General features: G+C 41.0%; 1 protein-coding gene across 2 annotated transcripts in view; it reads left to right on the top strand.

Moving 5' to 3' along the window:
- The window catches only part of adamts3 (ADAM metallopeptidase with thrombospondin type 1 motif, 3), a 111,296-nt gene that overhangs the window by 66,950 nt on the left and 22,992 nt on the right, over nt 1-21,354 (top strand). The window contains exons 9-17 of one of the 2 annotated variants that reach the window (XM_079577086.1): nt 756-899; nt 3,769-3,901; nt 6,971-7,084; nt 7,190-7,335; nt 7,956-8,131; nt 8,600-8,733; nt 9,211-9,334; nt 12,291-12,347; nt 14,723-14,803. In XM_079577086.1, coding sequence (XP_079433212.1) covers nt 756-899; nt 3,769-3,901; nt 6,971-7,084; nt 7,190-7,335; nt 7,956-8,131; nt 8,600-8,733; nt 9,211-9,334; nt 12,291-12,347; nt 14,723-14,803 — 1,109 coding nt within the window. The remainder of the gene's footprint in view (nt 1-755; nt 900-3,768; nt 3,902-6,970; nt 7,085-7,189; nt 7,336-7,955; nt 8,132-8,599; nt 8,734-9,210; nt 9,335-12,290; nt 12,348-14,722; nt 14,804-21,354) is intronic. The other variant, XM_079577087.1, reaches the window with a different exon arrangement.

Raw genomic sequence — 21,354 nt, 5'->3', positions numbered from 1 at the left:
GAGACGTTGCGGAGATAGTCATGGTAGTCTCTGCAACATCTCCAACGCTCTTCCAGTGAGATAGGCCATTAAGGTGTCCCACTTTCAGTTGTTTTAGTGGACATTTCTTTACTTACACGCCCAATGTTTCGAAAATCATCCAATTTTCCTCTTACAAGGCCCAAAGTCATTAATATGGTTATAGAGTGGGCGGTGACCCACTGAAGCACATAGGTGTTGCTGGTGTTGCTATTGTTTTTGTCCCTCTCTCGCTTGGCAGTTTAATACGCTGCTATGTAAAATGTGTGTGTGTTTTTGTGATTAGCTGTAGCAGTCTTTATCTATTGACCCTATGCAGACATACATAATCAAAGCAATATTTTTTTTATGTCTGTCCGACAGACCAGATTTTACAACTTTTCACACTTTTCACACAATTGGGTTGCCAAAGATCAGCTTTTCAAATCCTGGATTGAACTAGTGAAGACTGTTGTGCTGTTTAATCTGTGTCTTTGGGCTAGCCACTTCACACATTGTGTCTTTATGTGAATGTAGCGTGTGAGTGTGGTGGTTAAAGGGGTCGATGGTGCATATTGACAGTGCCTGTAGTGATTATAATTGTAGCTTTCCAGAACCGAGTGCGGCGTTCAATATTGACTACAGTGCAGGGATTGCAAAGCACAATACAAACCATATATTAAATGATCCTCCTCCTCATTGTGCTCGGAACTTAAGCGTTTTTTCTTTCTCTTTATCAATATGCTTTGTTTTGACAGCTTGGGCATGGAGCATGATGGCCAGGGGAACCGCTGTGGAGATGAAACAGCCATGGGCAGCGTGATGGCCCCACTGGTGCAGGCCGCCTTCCACAGATACCACTGGTCCATGTGCAGCGGGCAGGAGCTGAGGAGATACATACAGTGAGTTCACATCTGTGCCACGTCCCCAACTGCAGACTCCACTGACCTCATTCCACAGCAATACCCGTCCCCAGGGTCCGGGTAAACGGCACCGCTTCACTGATATGTCTAAACATAGACCACGGATGAGAAGAAACACCATCAAAGCTAGAAATTGTTAGTGTTCAGTTTCATTCGCCACAATACATGATTCTAGATCATTTATGCATGAGAACCAACTACAACTCTCAGATGTTAAGCTGGAATATTGTATTTTACAGGCTCTCATCATTGTCACAAATAGAAAAATAAGCTTATTGGAACTACACTGAGCAATAATAATAATACACTTGTTTTTTCTCTCGCATGAGCTGAACTCAAACATTTCGTGTAAATAGACATACTTTAGCAGTGTATGTACGACACATTTACAGACCAGTCCAATGATCCTAAATGCCAGAGAAATTGTAAGAAGACGAATATACGGGTCAAGTTGCACCATTAGACATATTAAAGTGATGCAAGAATAAATGTGAGTAGAAAGTGCTGTTTATATTGTTGCGTTTAACAATTTGCTAAGACTGCAATTACACCAATGTCCTCTGCAAACATAATATCTTAGACTTCCACAAACATGATCTGCATGGGATTCTTGTAATAGCGTAGAAGTTCCTGTTTCATTTTCTTTTCTTCTCATGTTAGTGCTCTTGGGTGTGTTTCAAAAGTGCACTATATGGTAAACAAATCCAAATACAATTACAATACTTTCTGCATTTTCTGTTATATATAGCTTTCTGAAATTGTTTAACCCACACAAACTAACTCAGCGTTGAACAAGGACACCAGACCTGCCTTTTATTTGGCATAATCTATTTTCTGTCCGGGAAACGTCATCAGGCTGGGAACAGGCTGATATTGACAGCACATGAAAGGCCACAACAATGGCCCTGTGAAATCCATTGTCATTCTACGGTGTTCAGAGCGAGCATTCCAGAGCTATCTGAAGTTGATCGATGGCAGTGTGAAATCAATACATACAGTGCCTCTCGTAAGTATTCATACACCTTGGACTTTTGCACATTTTGTCATGTTTACAACTCTAAACATAAAGATTTTATTTTGATTTTTTTACTGAACGTTCCCACACAAGTAACCGAGAACTGTGAAGTGAAAGCAAAATGATACATGATTCTGTTATTTTTCAAAAAACAGAAAAGTGAAAAGTGGGGCTTGCATAAGTATTCATACAGCATTTTCTGAGTGCATTAAATTGCCTTTATAACATTCCTAATGACGCCAGAATGTTCACACCTTGGCCTAACGGTTAAATAGAGGCACCTGTGTGTAATCTACTCTCAGTATAATTTCAGCTGTTCTTTTAGGCCCTCAGAGCTGGGGTCGGAGTGTATTGGTCACTAAACAACATCATGAGGGCCAAGGAGCACCAGAGAGGTCAGGGGTAAAGTTCTGGAGAAGTTTAAAGGAGCGTTAAGTTATACAAAGATTTCCCAAGAATTAAACATCTCCCGGAGCACTGTTCAATCCATCATTCGGAAATGGAAAGAGTAAAGTACCACTACCAACTTACCAAGACACGGCTGTTCACGTAAACTAACAAACTGAACAAGGAGAGCACTGGTGAGAAACGCAACCAAGTGCCCCAAGATAACTCTGGAGGAGCTGTGAAGTCCTGCTGCTGAGCTGTGGGAATCTGTACATGGGACAACTGTAAGTCGTATCTACACAAATCTGGCCTTCATATACGAGTGGAAGAAGAAGGCCATTATTGAAAGGAGGCCATAAGAAATCCCGTTTGAAGTTTGCTAGAAGTCATATGGAGGACACAGCTCCATGTGGAAGAAGGTGCTTTGGTCAGATGAGACAAAAATTGAACTTTTTGGCCCAAATGCAAAGCGTTATGTATGGAGCAAATCTGACACTGCTCATCGTCCTGAGTGCACCATCCCCAGTGTCAAATATACAGGGGGGAGCATCATGCTGTGGGGCTGCTTTTCCTCAGCGGGGACTGGGGAGATTGTAAGAATAGTTGGGAAGATGGATGGAGCCAAATACAGAGATATTTTGGAGGAAAACCTGCTGGAGTCAGCAAGAGAACTGAGGCTGGGGCGGAGATTCACCTTCCAGCAGGACAATGACCCTAAACACAAAGCTAAATCTACAATGGAATGGTTCAATAAAAACATATTAATGTGTTAGAATGGCCCAGTCAAAGTCCTGACCTAAATCCTATTGAAAATCTGTGGAAAGGTCTGAAAACTGCTGTTCACAAACGCTCTCCTTCTAATGTGACAGAGCTTGAGTTGTTTTGTAAAGAGGAATGGGCTAAAATGTCAGTCTCTACATGTGCAAATCTTGTAGAGTCATACCCCAAAAGACTTGTGCTGTTATTACAGCAAAAGGGGGTTCCACAAAGTATTCATTCTTGCTGTATGAATACTTATGCACGCCCCACTTTTCGGTTTTCTATTTTTTGAAAAATAACAGAATCATGTATCATTTAGCTTTCACTTCACAGTCGTCGGTTACTTGTGTGTGAACGTTCAGTAAAAAAATAAAAATAAAATCTTTATGTTTAGGGTTGTAAACATGACAAAATGTGCAAAAGTTCAAGGTGTATGAATACTTTCGAGAGGCACTGTATAGTGTGTAAAACCTTTACTGCAATATCATGTGGCTGTACTTTAGGAGACAAGTGCTGTTCAGCTGCTGTTCTATATGCTCCATTGTATGTTCACAGCCACTTGACTCAAAGCTCGATATTGAGTTGAAAAAAACAGTAGATTACACATTTGCAGTTAGCTAGTTCGTGCTCCAGTTTTGTATAAATGATCTTAGAATGTCTGTAAGATTATCTGTTCACTGTTCTCAGCACATATGACTGTCTGCTGGACGACCCTTTCAAACATGAATGGCCACAACTTCCTGAACTCCCAGGAATCAACTACTCCATGGACGAGCAGTGTCGCTTTGACTTTGGAGTGGGCTACAAGATCTGCACTTCTGTGAGTACAGCCCGCAGACGCAAACATGCAAAGAAAGTCCACTCTATAGACACACTGTTGAAATGTTATCGGAGTTGCATTTGTGTAGTGGTTTCATTTTTAGCTGCTCTGTTGCCATTTAAGCCATTGAGTTTTATAGTAAGGGAGGGGGGAAGTGCTTAGGGACAGAGTGACTGTTGAACACAGAAGAAAGGCCATGGGAAATTTGTGTTCAAGATTTGTTTGCAAATATTAAACAAAAACCTGCAAAAGTCATTAACTGCAAGTTAACTGCAAATGTGCATCTGGAATTCCATACAGCATGCTATATATACTTGCAGAGCCGGTTCTTCCTATACGCAAACTACGCAAGGTGCGTAGGGCCCCCGCAGCCGTAAGGGCCCCGCATCTCAGTCAAACTACGGTGTTGTTTCACTGATTAATCAACGCGTTGTTACGGGTACCGGCTCTTCCAGCGCGCACTCACTCTCCGCCTACTTCGCCACATATAACACCAAAACGGAGCAGTGTGCAAGTGAATGAGCAGGAGAGACCGACCGCCTCCCCCCTGTCTCTTCCAAAGCGCGAGTGCTTGTCCGCTCGTGTCCCGCTCGGCCGTCTGTCTCCCGGTGCTTCGCCTCATGCGCGGCTCCTCCGCGGCTGCATGTCCTGAGCGCTGCTCTCAAGTTTTCTCTGCGCGGACTCTGGGCTGCAACTCTGGGCCTCACTCTCATTTAAACTCTCTTCTTATTGTGTCTGGTGAGTCTGGAGTATCAGGACAGTAGTTTGGCGAGTAGACGAGAGTAAAAAGCCGTTCTTGGCCTTTTTGTTGAGTTGAATCCACATGGTTCTCATGAGCAGTAACTTACAGTAACTCTGGTTCTCTGAATGTGCACAGTCTAAAACGGGTTGGGCGACTCACAGGCTAATTCTCAGCGCTAAGACAGAAACAACCGTCAGGAGCAGGTTTCAGTTAGTTTTAAATCAGCGGTTCCCAATCTGTGGGTCAGGGACCAGAGATGAGAGAATGGGACCATTTGCCATTTACTATTTTAAAAAGGGAAATAGACTAGTAGTAGTCCTAAATACCAGTCTCACAGTGGCTTAGTGGTTAGTGGTCCTCACACAGGGGGCAGGGCCTGAATTGAGGTCTGTATGTTCTGCTTCTGCCCTGAAACAGTGGAACTGTTTTGACCATAAATGGATTCTCTCTTCGTCGAATAGCCATGGGACGCTACTGTAGGGCCCCCGTGTGGATTTTTGCTTAGGGCCCCAGAAGGGCCAGCACCGGCTCTGTATACTTGTAATTGCTATAAATTGGCCTCAATATGGGAGGGAATTGCAGAAGCTGTAGTAAGGTCTGATTAATGTCATCGCTTTATTGAAGAAATTAAACTTCAACAAGTTTTAGCATTTGTATAAGAAAATCAACATTCTTCATCCACCCATCCGTTTCAATTGCCCATCCCATTGCATAGTTTCTACATGTAATCATCTCTACCAAGAGTATACTAGGAACACTAAGTTTGCTGTTGGAAGTATTGGTGATTGTATTTGTCACACATCTTGCATGAGACCAAATTTTCCTCACAACTTTTCCTTTAAAGCAGACCAGACCAGTGACTACTAGTGCCATATGTCAATTTAAAGGCATTATTCTCTTTTATTTGTTTATTTACTTAGAATAAATGTGCTTATCCCGCAATGGAACAATTTCACATAAAAGACAAATAAGTGCAATTAGTAATACTGCCAAAATGTATTCATCTATTTTCTGCTGAATAGAACAGTTCTGGATAACAAATTTAGCTTTGGATTAATTTCATTCTTTTTTTTTATCAACAGTGCAAAACCTTAAAGTGGTGGGAACTAACTATCTCTGCATTAATCTTTCTCTATTTAAATGAGCCAAGTGGAATAGCTGGTCATCACATCGCTCATTTGAGATTTGCCAGTGCTGACAGATTAACCCAGCAGCAGAAGAAAATGGATCTGGCATACGCCGAACATTAGTGTCGTCCCTAATGCTGCAGGAAGAGACTAGTATCTTTCTTTATTTCTATGCAGATTTAGTCTGACTGGACTAAGTGACCTTTTGTTTCATTATGCTTAAATTTCCATTTTAAAATGTCACAGACAGAATATTCCTTCTCATGAACACGGAAATCACAGTTCGGGTAAACTCCTTTTTAAAGGTGTACAGCAGGCGAGACTTTTTTCTAAATTATCTAAATTTGCCTAAACCAGGTCTAAACTTCAAAACACCCAACTTAAATGCATTACTAAAGCAGGTCTAAACTATGACATACTATAATTTTAGAAAATAATAATAATAGTCATCAAGAAATCATCCAGTTGTATCTGTTTGCTGGAGTTCCGGTTCGGAAAAAACTTTGTCAAACGTGTAATAAAAGTACAGAGAAGGACAATGAGCTTGGTAAATATATGACTTATTGTAACATATTTTGCCTGTCCGTGAATCTACCATACGCTCTGATTGACGGAATAACAGAGAGACATTATACAATTGATATCTTTCATCACTGGATTCCAATCTTTATGCCACATTCCTGACAGGAAGCACTCAGAGCTCACCACAGCCATGAATTACACACTTAGACAATCATGCTGATTGGCTGCCCTTTACTCTTAAAAAAGGAAAGAAATGATGCATGAGCTATAATCACGACTATAGTACAGAGCAATCATTTGTCATTCTCATGAGGGGTCAGAAACTGCTGTAAAACTTGTGAAAAATTACAGCCAGTCATGGCTTGTAAGGTGGAAATTGAAAAAAAAAAAATGGAATAATGAGGAAGTTAACCGTGCTTCATGTTGGAGTGGCTCATTTTCATGCAATTTCCAAAATCCTTACCAATTTAAGCTAACAGCATTTTGGTGACAATTAAAGTTCCAAGTGTGAGTAAAGATGTGGCGCACATTCAAACCTGTATTAAATGTTCCTATCTGAATGGCCCTCTGCTCTGCTTTGTGACTCAACGTAATACATGTTACATCCTTGCTCTAACATGCTCTAACAAAGCCAAGGATGTTACATCCTTGCTCTAACATGTATTTTCTTTATTGCAGTTCCGTACCTTTGACCCTTGCAAACAGCTGTGGTGCAGTCACCCTGACAACCCGTACTTCTGCAAAACCAAGAAAGGCCCACCTCTGGATGGAACAGAGTGTGCTCCTGGGAAAGTGAGTTTGATGTTTCTTGCTGTCTTTTTATTCCTTTCCAAGCTTTGCGAAACATTTCGCAGAGTTTCACTCTCTCTCTCGTTCTTCACATTTCTGCCTCATCAGTGGTGTTATAAAGGTCACTGCATGTGGAAGAACCCAAATCAGGTCAAGCAAGATGGAGGCTGGTCTTCATGGAGCAAGTATGGCTCGTGCTCACGTTCTTGTGGAACAGGGGTTCGCTTCCGGACACGACAGTGCAACAATCCTACGTGAGTCAAATGCACAGTCTTCTTCATCATTTATGAAAAACTGTAAGATACCTTGTAAGGCCTTTTGAGATTGGAAATGCTCCATCTTTCCCAGGGCACAAAATAGAATTGGCTATGGCTGGCCCTGTGAAAATGAATAGTGCCTTTACCTCTAAATAACCAGACCCATGCTTACCTTTGGTCTAAGCAACTTTCACCCTGCAGAAATAAAACTGGTAAATGGTCACATTTACACAGTGATTCTCCACCACCGCTGGGAATTTAAGGCTTTACACCAAGGTACCATTCACCCACTCACACAGGTAGCTACCAAAGGCAAGGTGAGTTAAGTGTCCAAGGACACAATGACTGCATGCCCTGACCAGAGCTGTGATTGATCCAACAATCTTTGGGTCTGTGGGCAAGCGACATACTGCCACCCCAATAGTTAAAATATGTAGAACAGTTATGTGCATTTTCTTAAATGGAGAAAAAAAAGTCTTGTGGGGATTGGTTTTCTCAAGCAGAAGAAAGAGAATGTGGGCTGCATACGTATATATTGTTTACTTAGTGTTGTTTCACGGGCTACTGGGTGAGTTTCTCGGTCATGACATTATTGTGTGTGTTTCTCTTCCCTAAAGGCCCTCCAACGGCGGCCAAGACTGCCCAGGAGTGAACTACGAATACCAGCTCTGCCACACAGAAGACTGCCCTAAGCACTTTGAGGATTTCCGTGCACAGCAGTGTCAGTTGCGCAACTCACATTTTGAATTTCAAAATGCCAAACACCACTGGCTGTCCTATGAGCATCCAGACGGTGAGCTCCAAAAATGTCAACAGAATATTGTTTATGTGACATTGTATAATTAGTTTCAATGACTAGAACAATACACAAGAAAATGTAGCAACGTTTTTGTGTGGATTTTGCATATTCTTTCTGTGTCAGTGTAGGTTTCCTGTGCTCTTTTTTTCCAACAACAAAAAATTCTGAATCCGTTGGTTAAAAAAAAAAAAAAAAAAAAAAAGAAAGGGCCTTTTTCTCTCCTCTCTCTCCTCTCTCAGTCCTGAGAATAATCCAAACCCATGCTTGCTCACTCAGTTTGTAGGTTTACAAGGCCTACAGAAGACCAGTGCGTATTTCTGACAGGAGGGGGTGTGGCATCACGATGGTGGCTCTCCATCGTGATGTTGCTCATCCATCACGATGGACGATGATATCGTCCATCGGCACAACCCTAACCTCCATACCTATGATCTTTGAAATGACCTTTACATTTTCTTGTAGCCAACAAAAGGTGTCATCTGTACTGCCAATCGAAGGAGACGGGTGATGTGGCGTACATGAAGCAGCTGGTGCATGACGGCACCCGGTGTTCATACAAGGATGCCTACAGTATCTGTGTGAGAGGAGAGTGTGTGGTAAGGCCACTACTAGTTATGTTTCTTTGTTAAATAGAATTGTACGATGAGTTTGAGACGCCACAAGTTTGACTCAACAGCTATTGTTGTTGCGCAACTAAAAGCTAATATCAAGTGGCCATAGCAATTTATAAAGGTCTATTTCTACCTTGTTTATGCTGCACAGTGTGATTATTGTTGCCTGCTCTATCACCATTTTATGCAAATGCAGGCCTTGCATTTTGAACTCTTCAACCTCTCTCAGTGGCTGATCAGCTGCTTTATGCACAATCGACTTCATAACATTTACTGGCTAAACCCTAGGCATCCATACCCCCCTATAGACCCCCCTATATAGACCTGCCTCTTATGCTCTTTTACCAGTCTAAAAACGTTTTCTTAAACATACTCTTTATACAGTATATGTAGTACAAATGAATGTATGTTAAATGATATGCCATATACCTTACTAACTCATGATTGTTTTCTTGCTTCCAGAAAGTCGGCTGCGATCGAGAGATTGGTTCAAACAAGGTTGAAGACAAGTGTGGTGTGTGTGGTGGGGACAACTCTCACTGTCGCACTGTTAAAGGGACCTTCACCAGAACGCCAAAGAAATCAGGTAAGACCGAATGGACTATCTCTACAGCAGACCGTACTTATTGGACATGAATGTAATAGATAAGTAGATAAAACGGGAGCAGATCAGAGGAGCCCTGATGATCTTCTGGTAATGTATTCTATGTTTCAAAGCAATACTTCAGACAACAGTGTTTTCAATGTTACATTCTGAATGTCTAAACTGATCAGTCACTACAACTATCCTACATGAATGTTTTACCATTGCTCAATAGTTTTAGCGTCCGTCCCTATCAATATTCTCGAAAGCATGCTGTTTAAAATGTTTATTCCCAACAACGTGAATATATTTTTCCCAGTTTGGGTACCGGCAAAGCCACAGATGAGATGCAATCACAGGCTGTGTATGCCGAGAGGTGAACGCGGTGCATAAAAGATGAGCTTGTGATTTAGCAGGTTCTAGTTTGGTGACACACTACATTAGGATCTCCTTTCATTCTCGCTTAATTTCTTCCCTCCTGCTCGCTTCATTATTTTTCTTTCAAAATCACAGTTTTCAGCCACTGACAATTGTCAAAGCTTTGTGTAAAAAGTGGGTCATGTCAACGTTACACCACTGTTTTTGTCGAGTTATAAAATACAAAGAATTAAGAGAATTAGGGTCTGGTTAACTTTGGAGAAGGATGTTATTCATGCAGGAGACTAATTTTTAAGTTTTTTTTGCTACAGTTATTTGGACGAGGTTTTACAAGTCTACAATTAATTCCGAGTCATAGAACAATGTGCACAGTTAGTATACAGCTGTCTCTGTGTTACATTTCATTCTCTGCCCCAATGCACATAGGAATGCTCAGGTCAGGTTAAATTTGGTATTTGTTTGTTTTTTCAGAGCTCATTATTGTTTGAACAACAAAGAGCTACTTCCAAATTTTCAGTAGTGATTCAGTTATTATAATTACATGTTCATGTGCATGGCAAAAAAAATCTCCCTCCTGTCGCTTAATATCTGTCTTGTAAACTATTTGCATTCAGAGTCAAAATGCCTCAATGTAAAAGGACCACAGATCAGTGATAATAAACCAATGTGTTTCATGAATGAATTATGAATGAAGGATTTTGGAAACAGTCCGTTACAACGGCTTCCCTCTGATTTGTTCCCCAATGATCACACGTTCACCCACACAGTCGCTGCGCTCAATGACCCACTTGACACAAGCATGTTTGAAAGAAAAGCTTTTATGTTGGAGAGCTGGAACTGGAACTGGATTTGTATTAAATTACGGTGGTGCAGCAGTTATAGCTCGTGCCTCACTGCAAGAAGGCTCTAGGTTCGATTCCCACCTGGATGGGGCCTGTCTGTGAGGAGTTTGCATGTTCTCCCCGTGTCTGCGTAGGTTTCCTCCGGCTACTCCGATTTCCCCTACCACTAAAACTATGGATAATAGGTTCCTCTTTGGGGCCAGGACTCCCCTGAAAAAGAGATTCTTCAAGGAACAGGCCACCGTTTTTCCATTCTGAGATATGTTCTTACCTGAGCTTAGACGACCTGTCTGGTCTTGCGCTCAGTCACGCACAAAGACCAAAAATGTTTGTAGCATTTAACCTCTTCTCCTCTCCTCTATGGGGCAAAACGGGGGTGAAGTTAGAAGCGCCTTTTTCCCTATTTAAATACGGTTACATGAGCAGTTACACGATCCAAGTATAGTTACACAAAATGAAATATGCCCATTTTCTAAGCGGAAAAAAAGGGTACTATATTGTTGTAATATCATCACTCGTGAAGTTCTCGAAGCGCTCCAAAGGTGTTATTACGCCTTACAATATAGTCCACCTTATTTCTAAATATATAAAATGTCCCAAGCCTTATAGTCCATCCTTAGAAGTGTCTGACACAAACTGAAACTCATCTATCTGATTAAAAATAAATAGTCATACCCTAACACAGGATTAACACTTGACTTTTGATTTCTGAATACACAGAAACATGTCTCTTTATTCTATTGTATGATTAAACTTGTTGTACCCATGTAATTAACCATGTCGGTAACACTTGAGAATATGGCCCGGTAAGTCCATGGTACTTACAGTGGTATTTACTGGTAATTATGGTACATCTTAAGTAATTACAGTGGACCTTCTATGTACATACAGTGGTAACTAATAGATAAAAAGGCCTGTAAATCCGTGGTACTTACAGAGGTAACTACTAATAATTATGTGATACATCTATGGTACTTATTGTGGTAATTCAAGGATACTACAGTAGCACTTCCTAGGGAGTAAATGTGGTGCTTCTAGATACATTCAGAGGTCATTTCTAGAAAATATGTATGATTTATTTAAGATTGTATGACTATAAAACATGATATAACAGCATAAAGGAAACTAGTTTTTTTAAATTATTAATATGGAATAAGTAGCACAGAAAAAACTCTAGCAATACAGAGCTTACCATTTCAAAACAAATTTGAAGCACAAGGAAAACACCAATCAAAATAAAGAGACTCTTGTAAGTTATTTAAATTATATATTTTTTTGTAAAAAAGTAATCATAATCATAAGCAACAATCATATCAGTACCAGCTACCACAACCCACTTTTATGTCAATTCTTACTATATATTACTGAGTGTCTAGGACTTACCACTAAAAGTACCTAGTAACTACCACTTTAGGTATCTGGTAGTTTCAATTCTACGTACCTGTTACCTACCACTGCATATCTAGTACATTGTTATTACATAGAAACTATCACTAAGTATTTAGGAATTACTACTGAAGTTCACGATGAAGTACCACTAATTATCTAAACGTACCACTGTAAGTACCTGGTAACTACTTCTGTAGGTACCAGGGATGTACCTCAGGAACTACCCAGGAGTACCCGGGCCGTTAAATGTCAAACTAAATTCTGTTCTCTACAAAAATCACTTTTAATCCATGTAATCTTTTCTAACATCTACAATCATTTTCTTCCCCCCACTCACCTTTTCTTAACAGGGAAACAGTTAAGCAAGCGAGCCCAAAAAGAGCCCTCAGTACTGGAGAACACTATATGCAAGTATCCAGTGTTCCTGAACCATCCCTAATAGTGTGTTAGTTCTCTGTGCAGCTGATTGCTTGTAGTGCAGCTGGATGCCTAACACTAGAGGCCTATAAAGTAGACAAATGGTTGATACAAGACGCTGTTTCCTCGCTACATGTTACTAATTAAGTATCTATTTTGGTCGGACTCCACCGCTCATTATCCTGTCAGTCTGAAGTTGTCCTGACCTGACTAACAAACTAACCAGATCTTGATGTGCGGACTAACTTGAGTTTAATATATTGTAATGAAAAAAATACAAAACAAGAATTGACGTAACAAGCACTCGGTGTCTTGAATCAAGGCTATGAGCTTAAAAAGGTACATTGATGTGGAGTGTTTGAAACTAGGAGCTTAGAAACAACACTTGTAGGTGCTTTTTCTCTGCTATAAAGTGAAGTGCTGCCGATGTATTGTCGAAGCTGTGAGCTGGTTTGGTTTCATCAAGAGATCATGATAATCCTTCCGTTGTTTAATTTGTGTTTTGTCATTATGTAGAAGTTATGCAAAACTAAACAGTGTGTGTGCTGGTTTATGCGACACAACGAACTGAACAATACCTCCCAGACCATTGATTTCTAATTTTCCGCAACACAGCTCTGCATCATCGAGTGCATGTAAATCAATATGTGCTGATTAGTTAGTACATAAGTCCCAGAGATCAAACCAGAGAGTGATTGTCAGAATTAGATAGATGAAAAAAATGTCTATATACAGTATATACCAGAAAGCCTGTAGTTGGTCTCATTGGGAATAGCAACAAGAAAATACAAACTAATGAGATGTCTGCTGATGGAGCGGAAAGCTGTACACTGCAAAAAGTAAATATCAAGCATTGCCTTAAATAAAATGACTTGAATTGAGGAAATGTATCTTGTTTAGAGCGGTTTTCACTAATTTAGACAATTTTTCCTGATCGGACCAAGTTTACTTTGCTTGTTTGAGGACATTTCAGACCAGTTAATTCAGACCAGTAAATCTCGCTTGAAATAAGAAAGTAAAATTGCCAGTGAGACAAGACCAATTTTCTTACCCCATTGGCAAAGAAAATTACCTGAAATAAGGACAAAATGTATTGAAACAAGTCAGAAACATCTCAGAACAAGTGAAATATTCTAGGACAAATGCCCAACAACATCTTAACTGGTCAAAACAACTAAAATTTGGATTATTATGCTCAAATTGAGATGTTTATACTAATCTGGTTTATTACTTTTTGCAGTGTAACCTTTATACTGTTGCTGTTGTTGTTTTATTCATGTAGTGGTCCAAAGCGCCACAGGTTTTAGCGACTTTGCGGTTTATAAATGCTTTGGGGCAGAGATCTCTCAAAGTCTTTCAAGGTTGGCGGTTTTGTTCTGTTTGATAGATTTGCCTTTCTTTGTCCATAGCCTTTTTATCAACTTCCGCACGGTTTCACGAGCACACCTGCTGCCTGCTGTCAGCGCAAACACAGTGTATCTTTTTTGCAACGCTCCAAAATACAAATTCCCTATGGTGTTATTGTTCTGCCCCCGTGCGAAGACCTTCTCTGACCTGACAGTGGCTCAAAAGAATGTGTGATGACTGGCTTACACGTTCTCCAGCAGGAAGCCACGAGACTCATCACTTCTCTACTCGACTGAATCTTTCTAAGAACAAAGGACTTTTTCCCCCCTCCTACTCCTGTTTTTATGACATGGATTAAATTTGACCCTGTTTTTTGTTTTTTTGTTTTTCACAGCTGAAGACTTCTCAGATTCTGTCACATGCGCAAATGTAACACAACAATGTATTTTATTTTCAAGGGAAGATCAGAGGAGCCTTTTTCTTGCCTAAAGGAGCCCGAAATGTGTTTTTAAATGAAACGGAAGATTCTAGAAATTTACTTGGTGAGTCCTGTGTGGTTTGCAAGCGGTGGACATCCCCAGATTAGAGAACTGCTTTGCGACCGTGTAGCTATTAACTACTTTCACATCTTGGATTGAAACATGGCTAAAGGTTGTTTTCATTCACTTTGAGCTTATCAATGGAAAGACAACGTTGAAGAGTGAGATTAGTCTGAAGGTTTGAAGTTGTGAGAAAAACAAAATAGCTTGAGGTTAGTGTGTGATCTGTATGTGAATGAAGCAGGCTTTGCAACATGGTTTAATCTGTGTCCTGCTGGCTTGTAGACTGAAGGAGTAAAGCCCACTTTCATATTATGTTTCCTTCCTTGAACTTTTTAGAGCAAAGTAAAGAGAATCTGTGTGATGTCCACCTCTGCAAACATTAAACTGCCGACGTGCTTAACCTGCTTCTGTCTTATCTTCCCTAACCCCCTCCTCCGCCTTCGCCTCCTTCTGCTGCTGCTGCAAACTTGGCAAAGGTGTGCTAAAGATGTTTGACATCCCCCCCGGAGCTAGACATGTGAGCCTCCAAGAGCATGAGTCCTCCCCTCAGATTCTTGGTAAGTGTGACCACGCAAAAATAGATTTGTGGTAATTTCTTAACACATCCTGCCAAGTGGGATCCAGGCTATGCTGTTTTTATTCTCGATGCCACTGATCGCATGGGGTCCGGAAAATGTGCCATAACCCAATGACTCATCCCATACGCCAACAATATATATATCTGTATCAGGGGCCCCCAACTACATCAAATTTCTTTCATAACTTTCGACATATGTCCAGGGTCTGGACAGATGCAGTCATTGTTTTTGAAAATGTTAAAGAGGGGGTATTATGCTTTTTTCAGCCACATAGCACCAGTCTATAGCACACTACAATGATGACGAAACCTTCTGTTGGTCTGTCAATGCAGTCAATTAGAATAACTGCCTTGTATAAAATTGCTCTTTCAAAATGGTGGTAGCAAATGGCTTGAAATAGGCCTCTGTCTCTTTAAGAACCTCTGACCCTTTCCGACACGCCCCCTCCACACGCTGTCTGTGGCATCACAACACTTTCTCCACAGTATTGAAACTACGATCGGTGCATTTTAATTTTTATTGTTGGAAAGGAGCTACTGTTTATCACTTTGGGAACAATGGCCACACAGGATATGACTTGAAGACGAACCTTCCACACCGGACGCTTGGAAGGGGCTCTTGCCTGAAAAATAACTGCTGTTTGGAGGCTATCTCTTTGCATCTGCCATGCCCTATGGATCTCTAACTATACCCCCATGGACTACACCAGGATCTGCAGGAGCCCATACCATTCAAAAGACGGACATTATCTGTGCAGGTGGACAGTGTTTTTTACCCCGTTAGCTTGTTATAATCGACTACAGCTCATTGTTGATGAAAAGTCTGCAATAAACCACAAATGTGTAAAGCCAGGCTCATTGTATGATCATCGTAAAGGCTGCTTCAAGTAGTTGCCTGCTTTATTGACGTTATTTGTGCATAATATGCTGCCTGTTTTCAATGAATGTTGTGAAGGTGAAGGTTGTTAGCTTGCCGTGGCTAATAGTGCCGTAGCACCGGGAGAAACCACTCGGCTACGACTCACTGTAGATGAAATGTGAGCAATAAACCACAAAATCAACAAGCCAGGCTCCGTGTGTGGTCATCATAAAGGCTGCTTCAAGCAGTTGCCTCTTTTAGTGGCGTTTTTAGTGCATAATATGCTGCTTGTATTCAGTGAATTTTCCCGTTAGCTTGTCGCGGCTAGCTTGTTAGCTCCGGAAGAAAGCCACTCGGCTATGACCCATTGTAGATGAAATGTGAGCAATAAACTTCCAAATCAACAAGCCAGGCTCCGTGTGTGATCATTGTTAAACGGTTCTTTATGTGTGTGGTGGTTTTATTGACTTTATTTGTGCATATTTCTCGTTTTCACGTGATGACTCGAGGTTTAGCTTAGCATTAGCTTTCTCCGGAGGCTCTGTGCATCATCAAGGCCCAGCGCAGAACCAGACACTGAAATAAGTGTTCTTGTCACCGGTTTTAATCCTGGGTGTTTCGGTAACAGAAACACTGATGTGTGTCTTTGTAAAAGTCTGCTGTGGCTCCGGTTCACAACACATGAAGCTAAACCTCCGTGATGACTCTGTTTACATCTTAGGGCTAGACACTGCGAGGACGGGGTTCTGCTGAGGGGCAGTGGTTGGTTACTCGGCTGGTGACGAAAGGTCGGAGGCGTATCCTGGAGGTCGAGGGCGTTTCCTGAAGGAATCAGGCGTTTTGTCCCTAAAATGGCTGCCATCAGAGTTTTTACAGACTACTCGAAAATACGTGAATGTGCTAAGGCAACACTTCAGGCATGTTTTTAATGAGGGAATGGCATCATAACATGATGTAAAGCTTGAAAAAGTCGATTTTGCATAATACCCCCCCTTTAAAACATGAGCACAGGTTTCACAGTTATTTAAATAGCCGAGCTGATCAGTGGAGGATGAAAAGGCTTTGGGGTCCAGACTAAAGCCTCTGGAGGTCCGGATCTGGACCCACGGCCTCCAGTTGAAGACCCCTGATATATATAATATGAAAACGTTGAAACGTGAAATGAAGTATTTATTTATATTCATTTGCACTTCTTACATTTGGCAACAGCAAGAAGGTTCCAGGTTTGATTCCCACCTGGACGGGGCCTTTCTGTGTGGACTTTGTATGTTCTCCCCTTGTCTGCGTAGGTTTCCTCCAGTTTCCACTACCTCTACAGATATATATATATATACAATAGGTTCCCCTCTCGGGACAGGACTCCCCTGAAAAAGAGATTCTTAAAGGGATATTTTAGGATTTTTGACATAGGGCCTCATTTCCTAGTTATCCAGAGTGTTGCTGATTTCTGGAGATATTTTTTTTTGTTTCTTTTATTTGAAGAGTTTCGTGGCACTAGGCTAATGCAACGCTAGCGCATTTCTACGATGTCAGCGAGCCTGCATGAAAAACAGTCTGACACACTCCGCAGTGCACCTGAGGCAAATCACTTATAACGCCAGACGAACCATATATATGTCTGTGTCTATAGAGTAATTTTAACCATTTTTCATTTAACATACCTTTTATTTGAGCAGCATCAGCTTCGTGGTTGTATAAGCTACGCAGCGGTGGAGTGATCTGCTAGAAATTAGTCCCTCAAAATGTGATCATTTATGTGATGCAAGGTCAGTTATATTCCAAAAATTATTCTATCGACACAGACATTTATATGGTTAGTCTGGCGTCATAAGTGATTTGCCTCAGGTGCACTGTGGAGTGTGTCTGACTGTTTTAATGCAGGCTAGCTGATACCATAGAAATGTGCTAGCCTAGCACAAGCATAGTGCCGCGTAACTCTTCAAACATAAGAACTGCATGAATTACAAAAAAATATATCTCCAGAAATCAGTAACACTGGATAACTAGGAAATGAGGCCTTATGTCAAAAATTCTGAAATATCCCTTTAATCTCAGTGGGACTTTCCTGGTTAAATAAAGGTAAAAAAAAGTTTTAATTAAAAATACATACCACTTTTCCAACCCCGTCTCTCTCTAAAACAGAAGAGCAGCTTCTCTTGTGATGTAGAATAATGACTGCACATGTCTGACATCAAAACAGCAGGCTAAGTGACCATGCCTACACAAAACAAAGGCAACAACAGAGCTTTGATTTTGCAGAAACTTTAGAGTAAAGCCCAGAAAGAGAGTAAATACATTATTATCTTAAAATGTCTTAAAAGAACTAGTATAATCTCAAAAAAACAATGTTAATGTTCTGTATACAGCTATTTAAATGCCTTTATTCCTTGAAAACGGGCATAATGCTTGACTGGAAAGAATGATTTATGGAACCTATGGAGGCGAGGTCACCATCGCTCTCCTCATCCAGCGGCTTGTGCTGTTTTCAAAGACTTCAGCAAGATTAAAGCAAGTCGTGGATATTTTTTCTGACACTGTGTTGCAATCGGGAAGCAGCCGAAAAAGAAAAAAAGAAGGAAAGGAAAGTGAACACGCTTTGCATCCTCTTCAACTAAGGAACATGACCGTGTACCAAATTAGGAAAAACCCTTTTGCATACACGCATTGCAGCACGCACAGCTTTAATGATAGTAATTATGGATGTATCCTGTCTGTGACATTTCAGTTTCACAGCGTTCTTTCAATGTGTCCTTTCTGTTTTCATTGTTATCCCAGTGAAGATACCTAATGATAAAGGGGAATTGTAATCGCGCATCACTCCCAGCAGTGTCCGTGCATATGCGAAGTAATGGAAGGAATAAAAACATAAGATTACTGCCGCATTGAGCACCTATATTTTATTTCCCCACAAGGTTATTAAATCTATTTGGTGAAAGTGAGTAGATAGGATGATTTGTGCAGTGAGAAAGGCCTACATGTTCATATGAATACCGGCGTCAGCACATACATTAACTATATTTAGAAGGGGAAAAAAATGCAATTTCCTGGTGCACCATATATGGGTATAATGACAAAGCCCTGCGTCCTTATCTTTCACTGTCTGTGTCACAGTGGATTGAGGGAGACGAGAAAGTGTCCAAGATAAATGATCCATCGATGACTTTCCTCTGTATTGACCAGCTACTGTACATATCCAATAATTTAATTTTCTTCAGCCATTATCATTTGCCAAATTACTTGTTTTTCCCTGAAGTTTACATGTGTAGAGTACATAAGAAATTGATAAAGGCTGTCTCAAAAGTGACAGTGCAATGAGAGCAGCGCAGCATAAAATGTACACAGCAACTGAATAGAACTGATAGTCCTATGCTCTATAATTTAAAAGCTTGTCCTCTCAAAGGCCAATTATCATCTTCCTCTGCTTCACAGATACAGTTTTACTCTTTCATAATTTCAGAAATTACCAGAACATAAAATAGTCATTTCCACCTCAAACTAGAGAACAGTGCATCTGCAGATCTATTCCCATTGATTGCCTGAAATGATTACAGAGAGAGACGAGAGAAAGAGAAAGAGCACAGTTCATTCTTCACGCTCTCTCACCCTCCTGTCCCTGAGTCTCCCTCCACTTGTTCTCCTCAGCTGCAACTCAAGTGTTTCTCTTCCTTTTTTCTCTCCTCCTTTGCTCTTCCTGGGATTTTGGGATGAGCTCACATTTTACTCTTTTACACATACAGCTGGAGAAAGATGCAAATGTGTCTTTTTATAAAGTGTGTGTAAACATATGGTTCCCGCTCTAGCTCTTAAAATCCAAGTGGCAGTGTATGTAACAGCACATCAGGCTCAAAAAGTCATAAATTACAGCGATATGTCAGGTGGTGAACGCAAATATTTAATTTCATTATATAATCTTCGTTTTAACCCTTTAGTAAGATCAGGGGCCAGATCTTGTGACTGGCGCAGTCTAAACGCAACGTGGTACACGCACGATCTTGCATGCTGCGCCACTATAGGAGAGGGCGTTGTTTAAGAAAAAGAGGCCGACTGAGGCGTGGTTCATTACAAGCAGCACTCGCGCTACTCTTCTATGGCAGCCTTCACATTATGTTCCTCTTTGCATCACGCTGCCTTGTCTTCTTCCTTAGAATCAACATCAAATTGAAAACAAATGCGAAATTGCCTTGAAAAGTCTGTTTGAGCGTAGGTTACGCATGGGCTTACTTTGATAGATCAACGTGCACACCCCAACACCAAAATAACAACAGTTTTCCATAAATAAACCACACATGCCTTCAAGTGCTACAACACCATGTCTAATCTGCGTTTTAAGGAGACATTACCATCGTGCGTCAGTCTTTACCTCTTGATGATGCTCCTTGTGTAGCCACAGCTCAGTCCAAAAGAAAGAAGCACATTTTACAGTGAGCATAGCAACTTTTTTTTTTTTCCAATTCAGCCGCTACAAGAATCCTGCAGCTGTAGCGCAAATGTTCTAATACAATACAGTTTTCTTGCAACTGCTGCATAATTAAATCCTGTACATTTCGTAACTTTGTGCATTCGAACGGTGTCCAACGCGAGGCTGCTGCCTCTCTTTCCCCGCCCGCTCATCTTGAATCTGCAGCGAGTGGCTGCAGCAGCGGAGGGACAGTTTTATTTCTTTAATCTTTATTAAACATTGCGCGCTGCATCACGCATGTTACGCATTTACAGGAGAACCCCCCCTCGCAACCCACCGCCTTCCGTAGGTCTGGTGAAAGCATGGGGAGGGGGCGGCACCGCAACATGGCAATGGGAGTCTGCCCCCCCCTCCTGTCCTGCCCACTTTTTGCGCCAGGTATGACACTGAAGATTGCAAGGAGCCCCCCCGTCTGCATACTCGTCTTCTCTACAGCCTGCGCTATGAACCACAAGATCTGGCCCCAGGGGTTTTCAGCTCCATCATCTTAAAATGTCAACTGTCAGACATGCTACATGATGGAACAAACAATGATAATTTTGCTCCTTCTTTTTCATGCTCATTATTTGTCTAATACACTCTTAAAGGACTATTTAAACCTTTCCCCATGTTTACAAATAAAATAATATTAGCATAATTGCTGGTTTGATCTGGTTTCCATCAGCAACCAGTCAGTTTTGTCAGACATTTGATTGATTTATTTGAACCATATTCAATGTACTGTACACCCTTTGCTCTATTCCATTATGTGCCGACAGTGCTTTTCTCTTCCTGGCAGTCTTCAAATGTATTGGTCCATAATTAGTCATTTGAGAATGTGTTGAGAATAGTGTATTGGACAAATCTAGAGGGCACTCACATTACATTCCTAATTGAGTGATCAACGTTCCAAAATGATAACTCATTATTGACACTTTCACGGGTGTTGTTATGCGGCTGTGACTGTTATGTCTGCATAACACTCTCTACAGCAGTGGATCCCAACCAGGGGGCAGGCGCCAGATATTGCAGAAGGTCCCCAGAGCTTTCTCTGGTTGGAGGGTCAGGTTATGAGTACTATTTGAGCAAATTAAAGTCTGAAAATTCTCCATGGATGGTTGGGAAATGAGCAAAGGTTCAGAAAACCAATTTTATTTGGAATTCAATCGAATCCACTTTATTTAGATAGATAGATAGATAGATAGATAGATAGATAGATAGATAGATAGATAGA

The sequence above is a fragment of the Gobius niger genome (genome assembly GCF_951799975.1).
Source record: "Gobius niger genome assembly, chromosome: 1".
Classification (NCBI taxonomy): domain Eukaryota; kingdom Metazoa; phylum Chordata; class Actinopteri; order Gobiiformes; family Gobiidae; genus Gobius; species Gobius niger.
The sequence above is the reverse complement of the archived record's forward strand: the minus strand, read 5'-3'. Positions and strand labels throughout refer to the sequence as shown.